Source organism: Pempheris klunzingeri, chromosome 16 (assembly GCF_042242105.1).
Source record: "Pempheris klunzingeri isolate RE-2024b chromosome 16, fPemKlu1.hap1, whole genome shotgun sequence".
Classification (NCBI taxonomy): domain Eukaryota; kingdom Metazoa; phylum Chordata; class Actinopteri; order Acropomatiformes; family Pempheridae; genus Pempheris; species Pempheris klunzingeri.
Window position 1 is genome coordinate 6,588,167 of NC_092027.1, and position 17,266 is coordinate 6,605,432.

At 43.2% G+C, this 17,266-nt stretch overlaps 1 protein-coding gene across 1 annotated transcript in view; it reads left to right on the top strand.

Moving 5' to 3' along the window:
- Window positions 1-16,931, top strand: part of LOC139215877 (ephrin type-A receptor 7) — a 136,647-nt gene extending 119,716 nt beyond the window's left edge. The window contains exons 9-19 of the mRNA XM_070846913.1: window positions 564-692; window positions 3,150-3,205; window positions 7,105-7,230; window positions 8,116-8,301; window positions 11,203-11,264; window positions 11,787-11,903; window positions 12,334-12,420; window positions 12,884-13,036; window positions 15,416-15,606; window positions 15,710-15,874; window positions 16,817-16,931. Of these exons, the coding sequence (XP_070703014.1) occupies window positions 564-692; window positions 3,150-3,205; window positions 7,105-7,230; window positions 8,116-8,301; window positions 11,203-11,264; window positions 11,787-11,903; window positions 12,334-12,420; window positions 12,884-13,036; window positions 15,416-15,606; window positions 15,710-15,874; window positions 16,817-16,931 (1,387 nt within the window). The remainder of the gene's footprint in view (window positions 1-563; window positions 693-3,149; window positions 3,206-7,104; window positions 7,231-8,115; window positions 8,302-11,202; window positions 11,265-11,786; window positions 11,904-12,333; window positions 12,421-12,883; window positions 13,037-15,415; window positions 15,607-15,709; window positions 15,875-16,816) is intronic.
- The last annotated feature ends 335 nt before the right edge of the window (window positions 16,932-17,266 follow it).

Sequence of the window (17,266 nt, forward strand, 5' to 3'; positions counted from 1 at the left end):
AGATATCGTATTTTCTCTTTGGTTGACTTCGCCCTTTTAGACAACAACCTTTCGGGTTAGTTTTCAGTAATTGCAATTTGTTCAATTAAAACAAATGCACATTCAAAAATTTGTAAATGACAAAGACTAAAACGAAGATGAAAAATCTTGCCAAAATTTGATGAGGCTGAGCTGACAGTGACGGAGTTTGGCTAGAATCTTCAGTGTTTTGGCATCCACACGTCTCTTTCTGCCATCTGGTTGATCTGAAGTGTGAAATTTAGAAGTTTGTCCTGAAAAAAAAAACTGTACAATTAGAACCAATTTTGGGAGGGTTTACTAGAATTAAGGGAATTTAGTATATTTTCAAAATAGAGGAATACATGTTTTCATAGCGGTGACTCGCTATGATCATATTATCATTTCTGCATGTTTTTTTGGCAGCATCCTCCATGTTCCAGCGATTAGTTTTGGGAGAAGGGAATCTATTCATCAAACCACAGTTGTGTTGACTGACCATCTTTTAACATAATAAAACAGTCAGAATTGACATTGGCACTCCCCTCCCCTTGTTTCTTTCCCAGCAGCGTCTGCTCGAGCTCCTCCAATGTAACTCCTGCTAGCGTGGTGCTGCTCTCGACTTCCTTCTCCACTCTTCCTCCTCCTCCTCCTCTTCTTTCTCCTCTTCCTCCCTTCACACAGCTGATGCCCAGGTACACTGGCATGTCTGCACTCCCCTCCCCTACCTACTTTTTTTTTCCCTCCCACCCCACCTCTTTTCATTTCCTCCCGGTTGTCCTGCCATCTCTCCTCTCCCTCCGCGCTCCCTTTTCTTCCCTCACACCAAGAGAATGATAATAACCCCAAACTATTTCTCCTATTCCCCCTTTTTGTGAAGCTGTTTAGCCCAGTTCAATATACAGTGTATCCTCAGTGCTGTGCTCGACCACAATATGAAATTATATTCAAAATGTGATGGAGACTGTTACCATTGAATTTAAACCCCCAAAAAGAAGCCACCCTCCAAAAAGAACTATTTTGCATCAGCTATTTCATTTTTTGTCGCATCTGTTACATTTCAAAAGAAGCAATGGAAATAGAATCAAGTCCTGCAACCTTGCCTTCATGCAGCCCTGCCAATTATTCTTTCTCTTCCTTATTTCCTTTTCTCCAAGGCTTTATCGTCTCCTTGTCTCCTCACTTCTTCTTCATATTATTTGACCTGTCCACTGAAATTCATTATTTCTTTACTCCTGCTTGCTGTTTTGCTCATTTGTCTCTTTCCACTTTATTTAGTTATCCTGCTACACATCCTAGCTCTAGTGTTCTGTCGCTGCCTTGCTTCCTTGATCTTTAGCATCTTCTTTCTCTGCACTTTCCTCTTCTTTCTTTCTTTCTTTGCTTATTCTTCTGCCCCTATCCGTGCACTTTATTGGCTATACAGTGGGCCCCTTCACCTATTGCACCTTCCTTGCGTACTCTTCTGCCCAGTTATCCTCTTATCTCTAACCTCCTATTTACTTTTCACTTCCTCGCTTTTTTTTCTCAATGATTTATCCACTGCTTCACCCACTTGTCATGTTACCCATTTGCTCCCTCACCCCTTTCCCCCCCTCAGGTCTCTTGCATCTTGTTCCTCTTGGTACCATCATGCCCTCCATCCTCGTCTCCCTCCTGTTTCCACCTCGCGCCCTTTCCGCTGTGCCCCCTTATCTATTCATTCTTGTCTGCTCTCCCCTGTCTGGTATCTCCTGCCCTGAGGATCCGTGCTGCATGTGTTTGCTAGTGTGTTTTGACAGACAGGGTCCTGACCTTGTCTCAGACCCTGCTGCTACTCAGGCTGAGGGATGTGTCAGCCTCACCCGCGATCACATCAGCCCGCGCAAACACTCACAGGGACATGCGGAAAAACACAATCCCGTAAAACGCATGCACGCAAGCGTTTGCACGTACACACTTGCGCATAACCCCGCACGTATACGAGATATTCACACACGCGTAAGCATGAGCACACACACGCACACTTCCACCACACAATGGGTCAGTCGGGCTCTCTGTGAACTTCCTCTCAGCTGCGCACCGATTTTGTGTGAAGTGCTGATGTGTTCTGACATTCACATTATCACACTCACTCACACACAAATGCACACACACATACACACACATCCCCAGCTCTATAGGCACATGCATGGTCAACCTCACTCAACTTTCATATTTACAGACTTTGCACCACAATGTCCTCAAGTTTTTACTTTACCATGTTGCAATCAAAGCTCAATTGCCAGAGTGCCCCTGCTGTCTATAATCTCTACGGTAACCAAAAACAGTATTTTCAATGTTCACTTGTTGGTGTGATTTAGATTGTAGCCAGAGCAATACCCATAAGTGTTTATGACCTTGTTTACCATATGCATCTGGTATACATTTGGAACATATTTTTGTCAAAAGAACCTCTGATGTTCTGATGTTAGATTTTATCATCAAAACGTTCTTCAGTTCCTTGTCTGTGTCCCTCTTGTCTTGTTTTTCATGCTTCCCTCTAATCCTAGTAAGCACGGTGCTGGCCATCCAGAATGTCTCTTCATCACTTGTTAATCTGTCACTTACAGAATGTGTGTGTTTTTGAGGATTGTGTGTGTGTGTGTGTGTGTGTGTGTGTGTGTGTGTGTGTGTCTGCCAAGTTTTCCTGTAAGCCAAAAAGCCATCAGCAGTAAGATCATAGAGAGCTCTCTCCTCTTTAGACCCCCTGTGGTGGCAAGGGATGAGAGATAACAGTGTGTGCACACATGTGCAGAAAGTACGTGTGTGTTCATCTTTTTCATTCAAACTCCATCAGGGTGAACCAACAATAGCGTATCAGTTCCAGGCCTATCAGTGTGTATCTGTGACTCGCTCAGTCAAATCAGGCAGGATTTCCACTTATTCAGCCTCACATCTTTCTGCTGCTCATCAGTGCCGTCGCATCAGGGGTCTTTCTGAATGCCTCTCCGTATCCTTTCCATCTCCTCTATCAATACCCTCGTCTTTGCTTTCTCTCATCTCACAGTTATTGCACATTCTATATAATCTGCTACGTTGCAAGATAAACAGCGTCAGAGGTTTGGATTTGTTTTTGTCTGCCACTGGGATAAACCACTGTCTGATGCCTGTCTTTTTGTTTCTCTTTCCAGACAATGCGGCTACAGCAAAGCATCTCAAGAGGGAGACGAGGAACTTTACTTCCAGTGTAAGTGACAGTGGTGATCACACTATTATATCACAGGTGTGTGTGCGTGTGTGTGTATAGGGGAAGGCATCTGTCAATAAAGGATTTGTCTTTCCTATTCCGTGTGCTGGAATGCATGGGAATACAGGCATGTGCGTGCAATACAGATGACTTTTGAGGCACGGCATTAATTCTTAATTCTGAATGCATGCTTAGCCATCTCTGAGCACACTGACACTCAATTAGGTGGTATGTGCTGCTGAGTTTGATGGGAAGAGATTGAAATCAGGAGGAGGGGAAAGATAAAGAGCTGGGGGGAGGGGAGAAGGAGAAAGAGGGTAAAAGCTCCAGAGCAGAGCAGGGCAGGCAGCCGCAGAGATTGCACTTCCAAAACGGACATTAAATGTTGTTGTATACAATGTTGTACAAGGTTGTAAATGCTGCTTCCTTTAAAATCTGCTCACAGCGCTCTCAATGGGCTTTTTGTTTGACAGTGACAGAATGGGAGTAGTTTCACTCTCCCTGTTTGTCAGTAAGTGTGTGTGCCGGTGCTTTGCTAATGTGGTGGATGTATGTGTGTCTTTAGAGTTTCCTTGCGTGTGCGCACGTGCGCGCGTCTGTGTGTGTACACAGTTGTTTAAATTCCGTGTGTGTATGTGGGTACACGTGTGTGTGCATGCTCATTTGCGTTGTTTAATCTCCCAGCATGCTGAGCCCTCTGGAGAGGTTTGGAGCACTATGCCTGATGAATAATGAGCCGAAGCCATGCGGCTGGGAATTAAATCTGCCCAAACAAAGACATGCCAACAGCTGACAAGCACGCAATACACACAGAAATACATACACACACACACACACACACATTTTTGGCCTGCTTTTTGTAGAACACGGACACTCACATAAATAGGCACATAGACAGGTTTTTGTTCTCTTTATCCAACACACACTCTCTTGAGTCCACTTCCTGTTCCCTGACTGTGGACTTCCACAACTAAAGATTAACGCGGAAGGACAGGGGAAGAGCAAGAATGAGTGAATAAATCAGTCTGGGACTCATAAAGTAAAGGAAGAAGGAGGGAGAAAGGAGGGTAAATGAGTGAGTGAAGGGTGCAGTAAGGTGGGAGAGGGATGGAGTATGAAGAGGTGAGGTTGGCAGAGATGGAGAGACTCATCATAATTGACACTGCTCAGGACATTAGTTTTATGTCGGGGTATGTGACCTAGAAACTTGCAGTAGTGGGGGATGGAGGAAAGGATCAAGACTCATCTGCAATCCCCTTTAATAGACCAGTCTGAGATATCATCCAGAGTTTGATTGCATGTAAGAGAGAGACGCGGACACAAGGCGTCGAGGGAAATGAATGGAGAAAGATAGGCAGGTTATGGAGTTTGTGGCATATGGTTAACAATGGAAATATTTGGTGCTGGATATGCTCACCATGTGGTCCACTGAAGATTATGCAGCAGAGTGTGAATATGCTTTAGTTTCCTCTCAATCGCTCATGGCAGTGACACAGTTAACCCTGAAACCAATCAGCCCCACAGCCCATGAAGCGTGCATCAAGTGTGCGTCGTGTATATATATATGTGCAGCCATTCACAGCCTATATTGTTCATTATATGAGGCATGTGAGCATCCCCTCTGTGTGTGTCCATGTACTGCACAGCTGGTTTTAAGCTACAAGTGTGTTTGAAAACCTTATTTGACAGAAAAGGGTTTTCGATCCTCCGCTCAACCCTGGCTTTGAATGAAAAAGGTTCCATTTGCTTCATAATTGGACTTTTGGCTTTATTTGTTGATGTGCGTATGTGTGGCTGCACACAAACATACGTGTGAGTGTGTTTGTGTGCGTGTTGGATCAATAAGCCGTTATGAGGCAGCCACTATAGGATCCCTTAGGTCGATCTAGTGCTTTAATCACATTTGAGAGCCTCGGCCTGGATTTTGGGAAAACTACCAGGCCTTTTCCTGGAAGATTAGCCTTAACATATAGTAACAAGGGTCAAAGGCCATCTAATTTATTGCTACAGTCTATTGGTTAATGGTTATTGGCTGTCTGCTGGCTAGTTTACTTTCTAGTTGTTAGTGTTCGGTAAATACAATAGACAGTTAATAAGGAAAACAAGAGGCTAATTTAGAAAGCAGCTTTTTGTTTTGCTGTGTACAGTCAAACAGCTGGGGTCAATATCACTTGGCGTTTTAAATGTCAGCTGCGATTTTCAATTGTAGAGTCTCAGAAGTGATTTTTGTAGAGGTTCTCGAAAGAAATTAGCCAATGTAATTGTTATTAATAACCTTTTTTTTCGTTTGACGATTGGGTACGGAAACAGGAAATAATTCATCTACTTTGAATTTAGACTTCAGGTTTCTGTGTTAACTGATATTAAACCCTGTTATCGCTGCATGTGAACAAAATAGACAGCCCACAACACATCGCTTTTATACTTCCCGGGCTATTTATCAAATGTCACACTGTGGATAGAGAGAAGATGTTATTTTTGGAGATTTTTTTTGTCATTATGTTCTGTCATTATGTTCGGGGAAGTACCAGTGCTCAGACATTAAAACTGACAACAAAGCAGCGAGCCAACCACCAGTACCATGGCACTTAAAGGTTTCTCTGCCTCAGCATTTTGCTGTCTATTATGTCTTGTCCCAGTTTCTGACTGAAGATTATATTGGGCTTGTGTGTGTGTGTGTGTGTGTGTGTGTGTGTGTGTGTCTGTTATTTTGGATATGTATGTGTGTGTTGGTGAGATAACATTTTGAAGCAAGCAGAAAAGACAAAAAGCCCTCGTGGAAGAGCGCTGTGATCTCACTAAAGCTGCACGGAGGAAACCCAAAGTCAGATGTGAGCACTCAGAGCCTTTGATCTTGGTTTCTCTCTCTGCCTCTGGAGTTCGCAAGGTCAAAACAAACGAAAACTGAGAATTAGACAAGTTATGAATACATAAACGGAAGCATTTTAGTATCTCTGAAAAACAAATCATCTTAAAACAGTTTGAAAAAAAAAATCAGCTACTTTCTCAGTAGTCAGAATTTTTGGTTATGTTTAGTTATCATAACCACAAATACCTTCCTAAAAATGTCAGGCAGATATTTACAGTAGGCCTGCGGATAATAGCGGAGTTTGATAGCAGAAAATGTGCAGCTATCTCAAACATCAATGGTGAAACTCAAAGGTATTGATTTCAGTCTCTGGATCAAAGAGCAAAGGCTTCTTCCTGGACACTACATTTTGTTTTAATGCCCAACAATCATACTGAGAGAAATGCTTTGTTGAAGGAGGCAGAGATACCAATTTCTCCAGTGACTATAGACTGAATAGAGCACAAAGCGATACAGACATGAGAAATGTTTTGCTTTGTGTTGAGAGTGGAGTACGGCCACGGCCACAGACTCTATGGACCCTCTCTATAGCCCCTTTCATGCATGCAGTCTATCCGTGAAATGTTCAGGAACGTTTTCTGTAGGGGGGGTTGTGTGTGAATGGGAGCAGGGATCGATATCCAGGGAAATCTGTGCCGAAAATGTCCCACCTCAAGACCTATTAACGTTTTAGCGAACCCACATGTCGTTTCGTGGCATGTGTGAAAAGGCACAGGATGGATAGTAATTTACTGAAACTATGTGAGAAAGAGGCTTATGTGCATATATCTGTATTTATTTGCTCATACACAGTTTAATGGTGTCTGACTCTCAGACTAGGCTTTGTTTTATCTTTTTTGTGTATCTCATATAGACATTTTCCCACTGGGACTGCAGCCTTCTCTCTTTCTTTAAATTTCTTTGTGCAGACAAGCATGTGGGCCTTAAACTGTATGTTGCTGTCGATTTTATGGAAAGTCTTGCCTCACCAACACAGCTCTAAATTCATTTCGGTGAGGTGTGTCTTACATCGTATGTTTTTTGTGTTCAGTTAAGATCCCGACACGGAGGACCTACATTGACCCAGAGACCTGCGAGGACCTGCTGCAGGCCGTGCACGCCTTTGCCAAGGAGCTGGACAACTCGAGCATCAAGATAGAGAGAATTGTGCACACAGGTACGTGATTGTTCATGCGAACGAAGCAGGATGGTTGAAGAGAGCCAAGCTTCTAAAACATCAGACTACAATCCCCAGAATGCATCTCAATTCCATCTTTTGTTAGATCCTTCCTGCCTAGTAAACGCCCATGTCACTTTTCTTTTCCAGACTTTAGAAAGCTCTCATCAGAGCCTTAGAAGAAGAATTATCTTCATGTGTTAAATTGGTAGAATGGCCCTTTTAAATTTAAAGCAGGATATGCGCATCACATTAGGCATAGAAAAAAAAAAGAATGTATGGAGCGTGTGGCACAGTAGAAAAGGGGAAATTCTGGGTTTCCAAAATGATACCAGAAGCCAAAGATTTAATAACCTTGCTGCCATATCTGTTATGAAATTTGAAAAGATAAATCACAGTGTGCGCAAAAGGCAGCGCACACAGAGGAGACTCAACAGATTGTGGCAACTCAGGGTGTTTGTGCACTCTCTCTCAACTTGCCTTGAGTTAAATTAGAGAAACTATTCCAATCAGTCTGACATCATACTGATCTTTGCCAAAAAATGGAGCACTACTGTTCTGGCTGTTACATTTGCCTTCTACTTGATGTTCCACCGCTTCACCTGCACCCTGCCCCATCTTTGATCTCTCTTTGATCCTTTTGTATTTCATGTTTCTCTGTCTCTCAATAGTGTCAGTTCATTTGCGTCATCTCTCTTTGTCCCCGCTATGTTTGTATTTCTCCATCTTGATTCTGCTGCAACCTGTCTAGCCCACATCCTTCTCCTTCTCTCTGTCGGATAATCGTTGCACAGATCATCCGTCTGACCTGCCTTATTCTTTTTCCGCTCTCTCTGGTTATTCGTCAATCAATAGGGATCATGACCCTTGTTTGTCATCCTGTAGGGGACTTTGGGGAGGTGTGCCGTGGCTGCCTGAAGCTGCCCAGTAAGAGAGAGCTGCCAGTGGCCATAAAGACGTTAAGGGCCGGCTGCTCTGACAAACAGCGCCGCTCCTTCCTCAGCGAGGCCGGCATCCTGGGGCAGTTTGACCACTCCAACATCATCCGGCTGGAGGGTGTCATCACCACCGGTAAGGAGGATGGAAGGGAGATCACGGAGCAAGCACTGGGAGAAAGATAGTTTGGGTGGGAAAAGAATGGGGAAAATAGAGGAGCGTGGGTGAAGATGACGATTACCATTACCAACGAGGAAGGGATGGGAAAAGGAAAGTGAGATAGTAAGCACAAAAATGGGAAATGGAATTTGACCATCACAAAATCACACATGCAGGGGGTCATCACTTCTTGTAACTATGGAGAGAGATGGGAAGAAAACCAGAGGAGGAGCAAAGGTGATGGACAGCACAAGAGAGGATTGGGAAGAGCACTGCGATCCTCCGACCACTTCAATATCACACACGTGGAGGGGGTCAATGCTCACAGCCAGAAGGGCGGGATGGGAGGATGGAAAAGAAGAAAGGATTTGAGAGTAGAGAGCGCGGTGGCGGGATAGACGCCATACACTGGCAGCAGCTGAGCTGCATCAAGGCCCATTTTCCGCTGACAGATAGCAATTGAGGTCCTAGAGCGAAAACAGGATGGAAGGAGGGAGAGAAAAAGAAACTTGAAGGGAGATGACGGCGGAAAGAGACATGAGAGACACAGAAGATGAGGTAGAGGTTAATGGGAATGGCAAGTGAGGGGAGAAGCCTTAAAGAGTTTGTGAAGTTTTTGTTACTGCCACAGTCATGCTCAGTGTGTGTGTGTGTGTGTGTGTGTGTGTGTGTGTGTGTGTGTGTGTGTGTGTGTGTGTGTGGTGTGTGTGTGGTGTGTGTGTGGTGTGTGTGGTGTGTGTGGTGTGTGTGTGTGTGTGTGCGTGTGCGGGCATGGTGCCCGAACACACTCTGTGCTCAGTAGGATGGCAGCAGATGTGCAGGGTACAGTAATTGGTGCTAGAGACCCAGCGGGGCCCTGAGATCCACTCCAATCTCTCCCACCATCACATGCACACACACACACACACACACACACAGCTCATGTGCAAGCGCCCTCATACACATTCAAAGGCAGTCCCATATGCTCACTTTCTCTTTCACGATCATTGGCACATACACCTGCTTGCTTGCCTCCTCACTTGGCATGAAATCACACATCCGTGCACACAAGTAGTACACACACACCCACAGACTGTTAGACTACAAATCACCTGCTTTACATCACTTACCCCCCACCAGATCCTCATTCAGCTTCCATCCCTCCGCCCACATGCAAACGGCACCCTCCTCCTTACTAATCTCCCCATCCTTTCACCATAATTCAAAGCCACATAAAACCATAGGTGTGTCCTGCTAACTGGGAAAAGCTTCCTCCTTTCCTCTCTGCCTCTACATCTTTCTTTCTTTATGACTCACCATTTGCTCCACCTTCTTACTGGCAGTTCCAGGATTACAGACGGTGGTTGAGGGAGTACCGAGATCCCTTATTTAAGTAAAATACTAATAATACTAATGTTTTTACTTACATTTCAATACCGGCGCATTTAATTAGAAATGTAATGATTCGTTATAGACGTCCAGTTATACTGTCAGGTTACTAAAAGTTAATCCACACCTTCCATCCAATCAGAATCCAGAATTCTCAGTGGCCCTGTAACCCATTAACTGTATGTTTAATGACTGAACAGGATGCATGTATAGCATGCATGAATTAGAAGAATTAGAAATAATGGAGATTAAAAATGTAAAGGCTGAGACAGGAAGTGGCTGTCCTGATTTTTTTTCTTCTGTTAAATCAATTTCTCAATAAATTAGCCCTTAATTTACTGTGCAGTCTTTACACCTTATAGAGGTTTCAGTGGCAGAAGATGATTGGTTGTGATCTTTTCCCACAAGAATGTGTGAGATGTCTTCCCATCAATAAGTGGATATTTCAGCTTTCACCAGCTGTACAAGTACAGTCAAGTTCAAGGATTTGTTTTTCACTATGCAGTCAAGTCATGACTTGCAAATTCATACAAAATCATCTTGAACTTGTGTTTGTGTGAGGCAGCAGGCAGATTGGGAAACTTATTTTACATTCTTTAAAACACAGAGCTTTCAGCAGAAATAACACAAATGATAAGATTTCTTTTAACTACACCCTTTTTTTTATTGCCAAATGTATCTGTCATTCCAGCCCTGTGCAACGCATTTAAACCTCCGATTCGCTCTCCAACTCGCATTAATTACATGATGGCTGGCATATTATGGCAGTGTCTCTGTGCTGACTCACAGTTCCTGAGTGGTTTTGGCCACCTTTTCAAATAGCCTCTTGAAAGCCCAGTAATACTGGCAAACCATGAATTGTGGATATTACAATGCCAAGTTATCATTTTTTTCTAATATGCCAGCAAACCTGTCAGGACTGATGTTCCCAGTCCATTATCCTAGATATGTGCTTTTAGGTCATTTCTTTACATATCAAAGTTTTATCTTACTGTCTCAACTTTCATAATCCATCTCCTTGTTTCCTCTCCCCTCCAACTGCTGCAGTCTTATTTTCCTCCTCTGTGCACTTCATAGCACTGCTGGATCTCTGCCATCTGTGCCTGAGCACTGTGTGTGTGTGTGCGCGTGTGTGTGTGTGTGTACACGTCTGTGGTGTATATGAACGTGCATACCTGGACTGTGTTGGTTTGCATGTACGGTCACACACAGATTGTGTGTGTGTGTGTGTGTTCGAGGGTCGTTAAACATGCTGAGACAGCCAGGGCAGCACACAGGTTCTCCTGGCTTCACCACAGTTCACTGGGTGAGGAATGGCTTTGCACAAAGCCTGCCATGCTGCCAAGTGGACTAGACTCACTTTATTCTCTCTACTCTTCCCTCCCCTCTCGCCGTCTCTGTCTCTATTACCTCTCTCACTTTCTCCCCCACCCCCCCTTGATTCTCTCCGTTTTACCGCAAATGTACCTATTCATATACTCTCCCGTCTTGCTCTTTGTCTTTCTCCAGGTAACACCATGATGATCATTGTGGAGAGCATGTCTAATGGAGCCTTAGATTCCTTCCTTAGGGTGAGTTTTTAGTGTAATTATATGTGTGTTTATGTATTCATCTTACATGCATCTGCAGATATGTTTACCTATTGTCTAATAACAAAACTACACCTCATCATTATCTTCTGTTGTCGAGCTGTTTTCCAAACAACGAATTGTGCTCTAATAATCCTAAATTCACTATTATCATAGTGCAGTCCTAGGGCAGCAATACTCGTGCTTATTACAGTAATAAGGAAAACACGGCATAATTAACTGCACAAATGGACTGTTTCTGCTTAAAGATGCTGTAAGCTTCTGTAAACTGTTATTGTGCCCCTCTGCTCTGTGAACCACTGCGGCGTGGTTTATAATGATATGAATTAATGGCCTGTTTGTTTTTATTCTGCTAATAAAGAGAGTCGGCTCAGTGAGCACAACACTGTACTGTAGGAACAGATGTGTCAACGGTTTGTTTTTTTTTGATCACTCCACTTTCCTTTTCCTTTTCCTTTCACCCCTTCCCTGTTTCCCGCTTCCTTTTGCCTCCCATAACCCCAGAAACACGAGGGCCAGCTGAGCGTAATGCAGCTGATGGATATGCTGACTGGGGTGGCATCAGGGATGAAGTACCTCACTGAAATGGGCTTCGTCCACAAACGGCTGGCCGCGCACAAGGTGAGGGAGCAGCTGGGAGGAGATGATAGAGGAGAGTGTGCAGCGTGATGTATGTCTAAGGATATTGCGAGTTTTCGCAGGTGGGTTACAGAATGCAATTTGTCCTCGTCTGTAAAAAAAACATCATTGACAATCAGGATTTATTTGAGTAGCACATGAAGCAGACAATGATGAGACAATACTGTCAAAATCACTTTGTCACATCCAGATTTCACCATGTGGGGTTTCTCCTAAAAGAGCTTGTCTGTCAAACTGCAAACATGGTGGCCACGTTGCGGGAAATGAAGCACAGGACCATTTGTTCTTGTAAACAATCAATTGTTCCCGGCGCGATAAGAGCTCTGCCCACCAGGATGGTGAGCTCTCGTGCTGAGATTGTTTCCCCCTCTAAATGTAACCAATGCTAATCAATATGTTCTCCCAATCTCAGGTGCTGGTTAACTCCAACCTGGGCTGCAAGGTTTCTGGCTTCAGACCTCTTCAGGACGACAAGATAGAGGCCATCTACACCACACTGGTAAGAGAAAATCATAATGAAAACGCGTGTGTGTGTGTGTGTGTGTGTGTGTGCTGCAGCCAGGTCGAAAACATTACTGGATACTTTAATGCATATTTCACATTCTACTTTCCTAATTAATGATCCACAAAGCAGCAGATAGCCCATTGGTAGGAAGTTCACACGTGTAGCGGTGATGTTTTTAATGAGCCTCGGACAAAGTGAGCGTTAACACGGGTCATGTCAGGTTCAGTTGTGGTCACATAATTAAGCTGTCTGATAAAAAAGGAAAAAATAATATTTCGATGCTTTATTTCCTTGGATATTTTTGGGCTCCACTCAAGGTGAACTCACTCCTCTAAAGATTCTTTTGATCAACTGAAAATATGTTCAAAGCTTTTCAAAGAGAATATTAAAGCTTTACTTTTGTGAACCCTCCACACCCTTTCGCTTCATGTCTTACCTCTCCGGTTCTCTCCTGCAGCACGGCGGGAAGAGTGTGGTGCTATGGACCGCTCCGGAGGCCATCCAGTACCATCGCTTCTCCTCGGCCTCAGATGTATGGAGCTTCGGCATTGTCATGTGGGAGGTCATGTCCTACGGGGAGAGACCCTACTGGGATATGGGCAACCAAGATGTAAGTGTGTGTGAGTGAGTAAAGGAGACAGATAGGAGGGTGCTTTCCATTAATCTCTTCAGTCATTCCCTTTATAGTCCTCCCTCCATTTTTTTTTTTCCATATCTGTACTCCCTCTATCAATGAACTCTGTATCCATGCCCAGCTTGGATCTTATTAAAAGAAAGCCAAGAAGGCACGGTACCTCTGAAAGCCTTTGCAGGGCCTAAGTCCCCCTCTTTAAGTCTGCATCAGCTCCATGACCAATCCTGTTTTCTCTTAAGGACGCATTGACCCCCTTCCAGTGGCCCCTGCCTGTCCCTGAGTGCCATTCTGCTCTTAAAAGGGTAAAAAATCCCTCTGGAAAAATTCAGCTCCTTTCAGGACATTTAAAACGCTTGCTGCTTGAGGGCTGCAGAGATTGTCCAGTCGATAGGTCCCTGCCGCTCGTCACTAGCAACCTATAATTTCCAAGTCAATGTGGGTGGGAGATCTGTTTTGCTTTCGCCACTCCTACCTCTTTGTCCTTCAAAGAAACAAAACAAAGAAAAAACTTTCTGAAGTAAGTCACGCTTTTGGAGAGCAGTTAAAAAGATGCTGCTAAAAAGACCAGAGGGAGCAGATTGTCCTTTGTAACTATTTTTTCTTTTAATCACAGGCAAAAAACACACGGAGCAATGATAAGTATGCGAAGATATATAATTTTGAGAATCATTAACGTTCATCAAGTCCAAAAGCTTAATCATGCTAATGCCCTCTCAAATTACTGTCATCATAGCATAATGCCTACACTTTATGCAGGCAGGTGCATAAATAAAAAGCAACAGATTATTAACATGTTCCATTTTTTGAATGTCCAAAATTAATATGCATGAGTTATTCAGCAGACACAAGAATAGCTAGCATTTTAGAGTCCTTTTTTTCCCCTGTTGCCCTTTCACAAAGCCGGAGAAAGTTTCCTCTCAGCTCCGTCCATATTATCAAACTTTCCAATCGAGAGGGCAAAGGTCAAGCTTGTAGAGCGCCAGTGATATTAATCCACTTTAAATTGATACATTATATCACAACAGAAGTGTTGGTCGGCCTGTCCACCTGTGATCCACTGTGACCTTTACCTACCGACTTTGATTAAATGGAAAATGTCAAACGGTAAAAAGCATTTTATGAATGCTCTTTAGTGAGATAGGAGCTTAAGGGGCTGAGAGGACGGTGGAGTGGCGCAGTGGGCGGTTAGGTAGAGACAAGAGAGCGTTGTAGGAAATAATGCAGCTGATGGATGTCATATTTGCGATTATGCTCGGACTTTATTTCCTCCTTTCAGGAGATTGTATTTTTTGGAGTGAGTCGGCGGGAGGACGTATCGCATGTCCCTGGATGTATTGAGAGGAAATCTCTTGTGAAGTGTTACGGTGAATGGAGACAACATTAGTTTGATGGCGGAGCAGAGAACACTGAGGGAGTCTAGAAGGGATGCCTTCATGCTCTGCTATTTGAGGACAGTGAGGCTTCACGGGGCCAGATGAAAAATGCTGTGATGAGATGAATCATTGTATTTAATAGCGTATCTTTTAGAATGGGTCAAGTCTAAGAAAATTCTGGCTCTTCTGGTCTGTTTGTTTCATCTCTGAAACTTGTTTTTTTTGTGTGTTATTCACAGACATACACCATATTGTGTTATAGGAAATTAAAATGTTATAATACAATTTTCTGCTGATAAGAGCCCAACTATTGTGCATCCCATCAAATATCCTGTGAAGTGACATTAAGAGACATTGAATATCCTGTTAAAGGGCCTTTCAATCCACAGACAAAGTCAGACATGGATTTTGCCTTGCTCAGTTTTTGCAGGGATACTTTTTCCTCTCTTTCAGATAATGCTTGCCTATTTGCTGTATGGTTAGTCAAGACGTAGCTCCGGATTTGTATTCAGCTCATATTGTTTAGGTTAGCAAAATCTCTGTGAAATTCAGTTTGTCTTGCAGTTGACGCTGGCTCACAAGGTGACCTTAAAGGATGATGCCTCAAAATAAGTTCAATTACCAAAAAGGAAGAAAAAAAAACAGTGCAATGGGATATTATAGGTGGTGTAATTAGCGACATGGGAAAATGGAAGCACCAGCATTTTTCTACTCTTATTTATCCATGTAGGACCTGTGCTGTCCAACGGCTTCTATTCTTGGCAACTAAGCACCTCCACTGTTAAGAAAAAAAAGTTCTAAATACCTTACTCAACTTTTTTAAGTAGGACAAAACTTTTTTACATTATTATTCACTTCCCCATCTTGCCCTACCTGTCTCAAACATGCTCCTTTGGGAATTTATCCAATTATAGTATAAGTACTGCAAAATAACAACAGTACATCCAAATTTTCTAACCTGATATGATTGTTTTTCTTGTAGGTAATCAAGGCCATCGAGGATGGTTTCAGGCTGCCGGCTCCAGTTAACTGCCCCCCACATCTCCATCAGCTGATGCTGGACTGTTGGCAGAAGGAGCGGACAGAGAGGCCCAGCTTCAGCCAGATCCACTCAGCCCTCAGCAAGAGCATTCGCTCTCCTGATGGCATTGGTTCCTCCACACTGGCACGCAGGTAAGGTCTGGTAATGTATGGGCTCAGAAAATGGATGGCTGTATACATTAATCTCTTCAAATTTCCTGTCTCCACACAATCGTATCTCTATCTTCTCATTTAGAACCCTGAGTTCATCCATTACGCTAGCAGAGAGGCCTCTCCCCTCCTTCCCATCCTTTAACTCAGTGGGAGAATGGCTGGACGCAGTGGACATGGGCCGCTACAAGGACAACTTCACTGCTGCAGGATACTGCTACTTAGAGTCTGTGGCACGAATGACTGTACAGTGAGTGGCTTTATACAACTCTGTCTCAGTGACCTTTAATTTTTTTAGAGTAGGCGAATGCGTGAGATAATAAGATAAGATAAGAGATCATTAAAAAGATAACTGTGTGAAATAAATTACCTGGGGGATGATATCTGTTCTTTTTATCTTCTTGATATTGCTTCTTTTTACATTTTTGACAGTAAAAGATAATATTTTCATACCTAAATAAGTCTCAAGTGACAGGTGCATGTGGAATAAATAAAGATGTCAGAGCTGATACAATTCATTAATTGAGAGAACATATTCATCGCAAAGAATCTCTAAATCTTCCGATTGAGTGTTACAGTCATTTTAAGCAAAATATTCTCTGCTTATTAATTGTGAGGATTTATTGCTTTTAAAACTACTTTCTTTAGGTTTTAGAGTGTAAATGACAGTTAGAATGAAAGACAGTTTATGACCTCACCTTGGGCTTCAGGAAACAGGCATTTGTCACTAAAAGCTTATATGACTTATTGAGAAAGCAGATTAATGAAAATAATAATTAGTTGCAGCCTTAAATAGGCAATATATGAAAAGAAAGCAAACTCTAACCTTAAATAAAGTGCCACAAGGAGTTCTCTCATATATGGAAACAACTTGCATGCAATACATGGCATCATTTGTGCTGTATTTCTTAATTTCAGGTGGAATACTTAGCAATGGAGTCCCATACTAACACAAAATTTTACGACAAATCTATGTTAGTTTAGGAATTTTCCCACTTTGTTTATCAGGTCATGAATATTTAATTGTATATAGAAATACATTTTCCTGGGCTCAACAACAGGAAGTTTGATTGTTAGTTTTCTTTGCGGTAACCGGTCATGAACTCACTCATCCCAGCCAATGACACACAGTCCAATAAATTTCTCATCTTTTTGCTCTCATCTAATTAAATCTTGATTTGTGTGTCCACAGAGACGTACTGAGCCTTGGCATCACTTCCCTTGAGCACCAGAAGCTGATACTGGCTGCCATCCAGACCCTCAGAGCCCAGGTCATCCAAATGCACGGCCGCGGAGTGCAGGTCTAACAGACAGTCGACTCACCCAGTCTCACACTGCTGCTGCCGCCGACCCATGCGTATGTGCAGATGGATTATGGGATGGAGAGAGAGAGAGAGACAGAGAGAGCATTCTCCCAAACTGAAGGAAAGATGAGCAGGTCTTTCAGTTAACTGCACTCCTCTATCTACTCCTCCTTCCCACACTTCCTCATGCCTTCCACTATCCCTTCCTTTACTTTTTTCTATGAAGCCCCTCAGAGACGCGCTTCTGTCGCAACAGCAGAGGAGCGATGTCACGTGACTTTCTTTGTGACCTCTTTCTGCACTTTCAATAACTGTGTCAGCTCCATCTCACTGGCTCT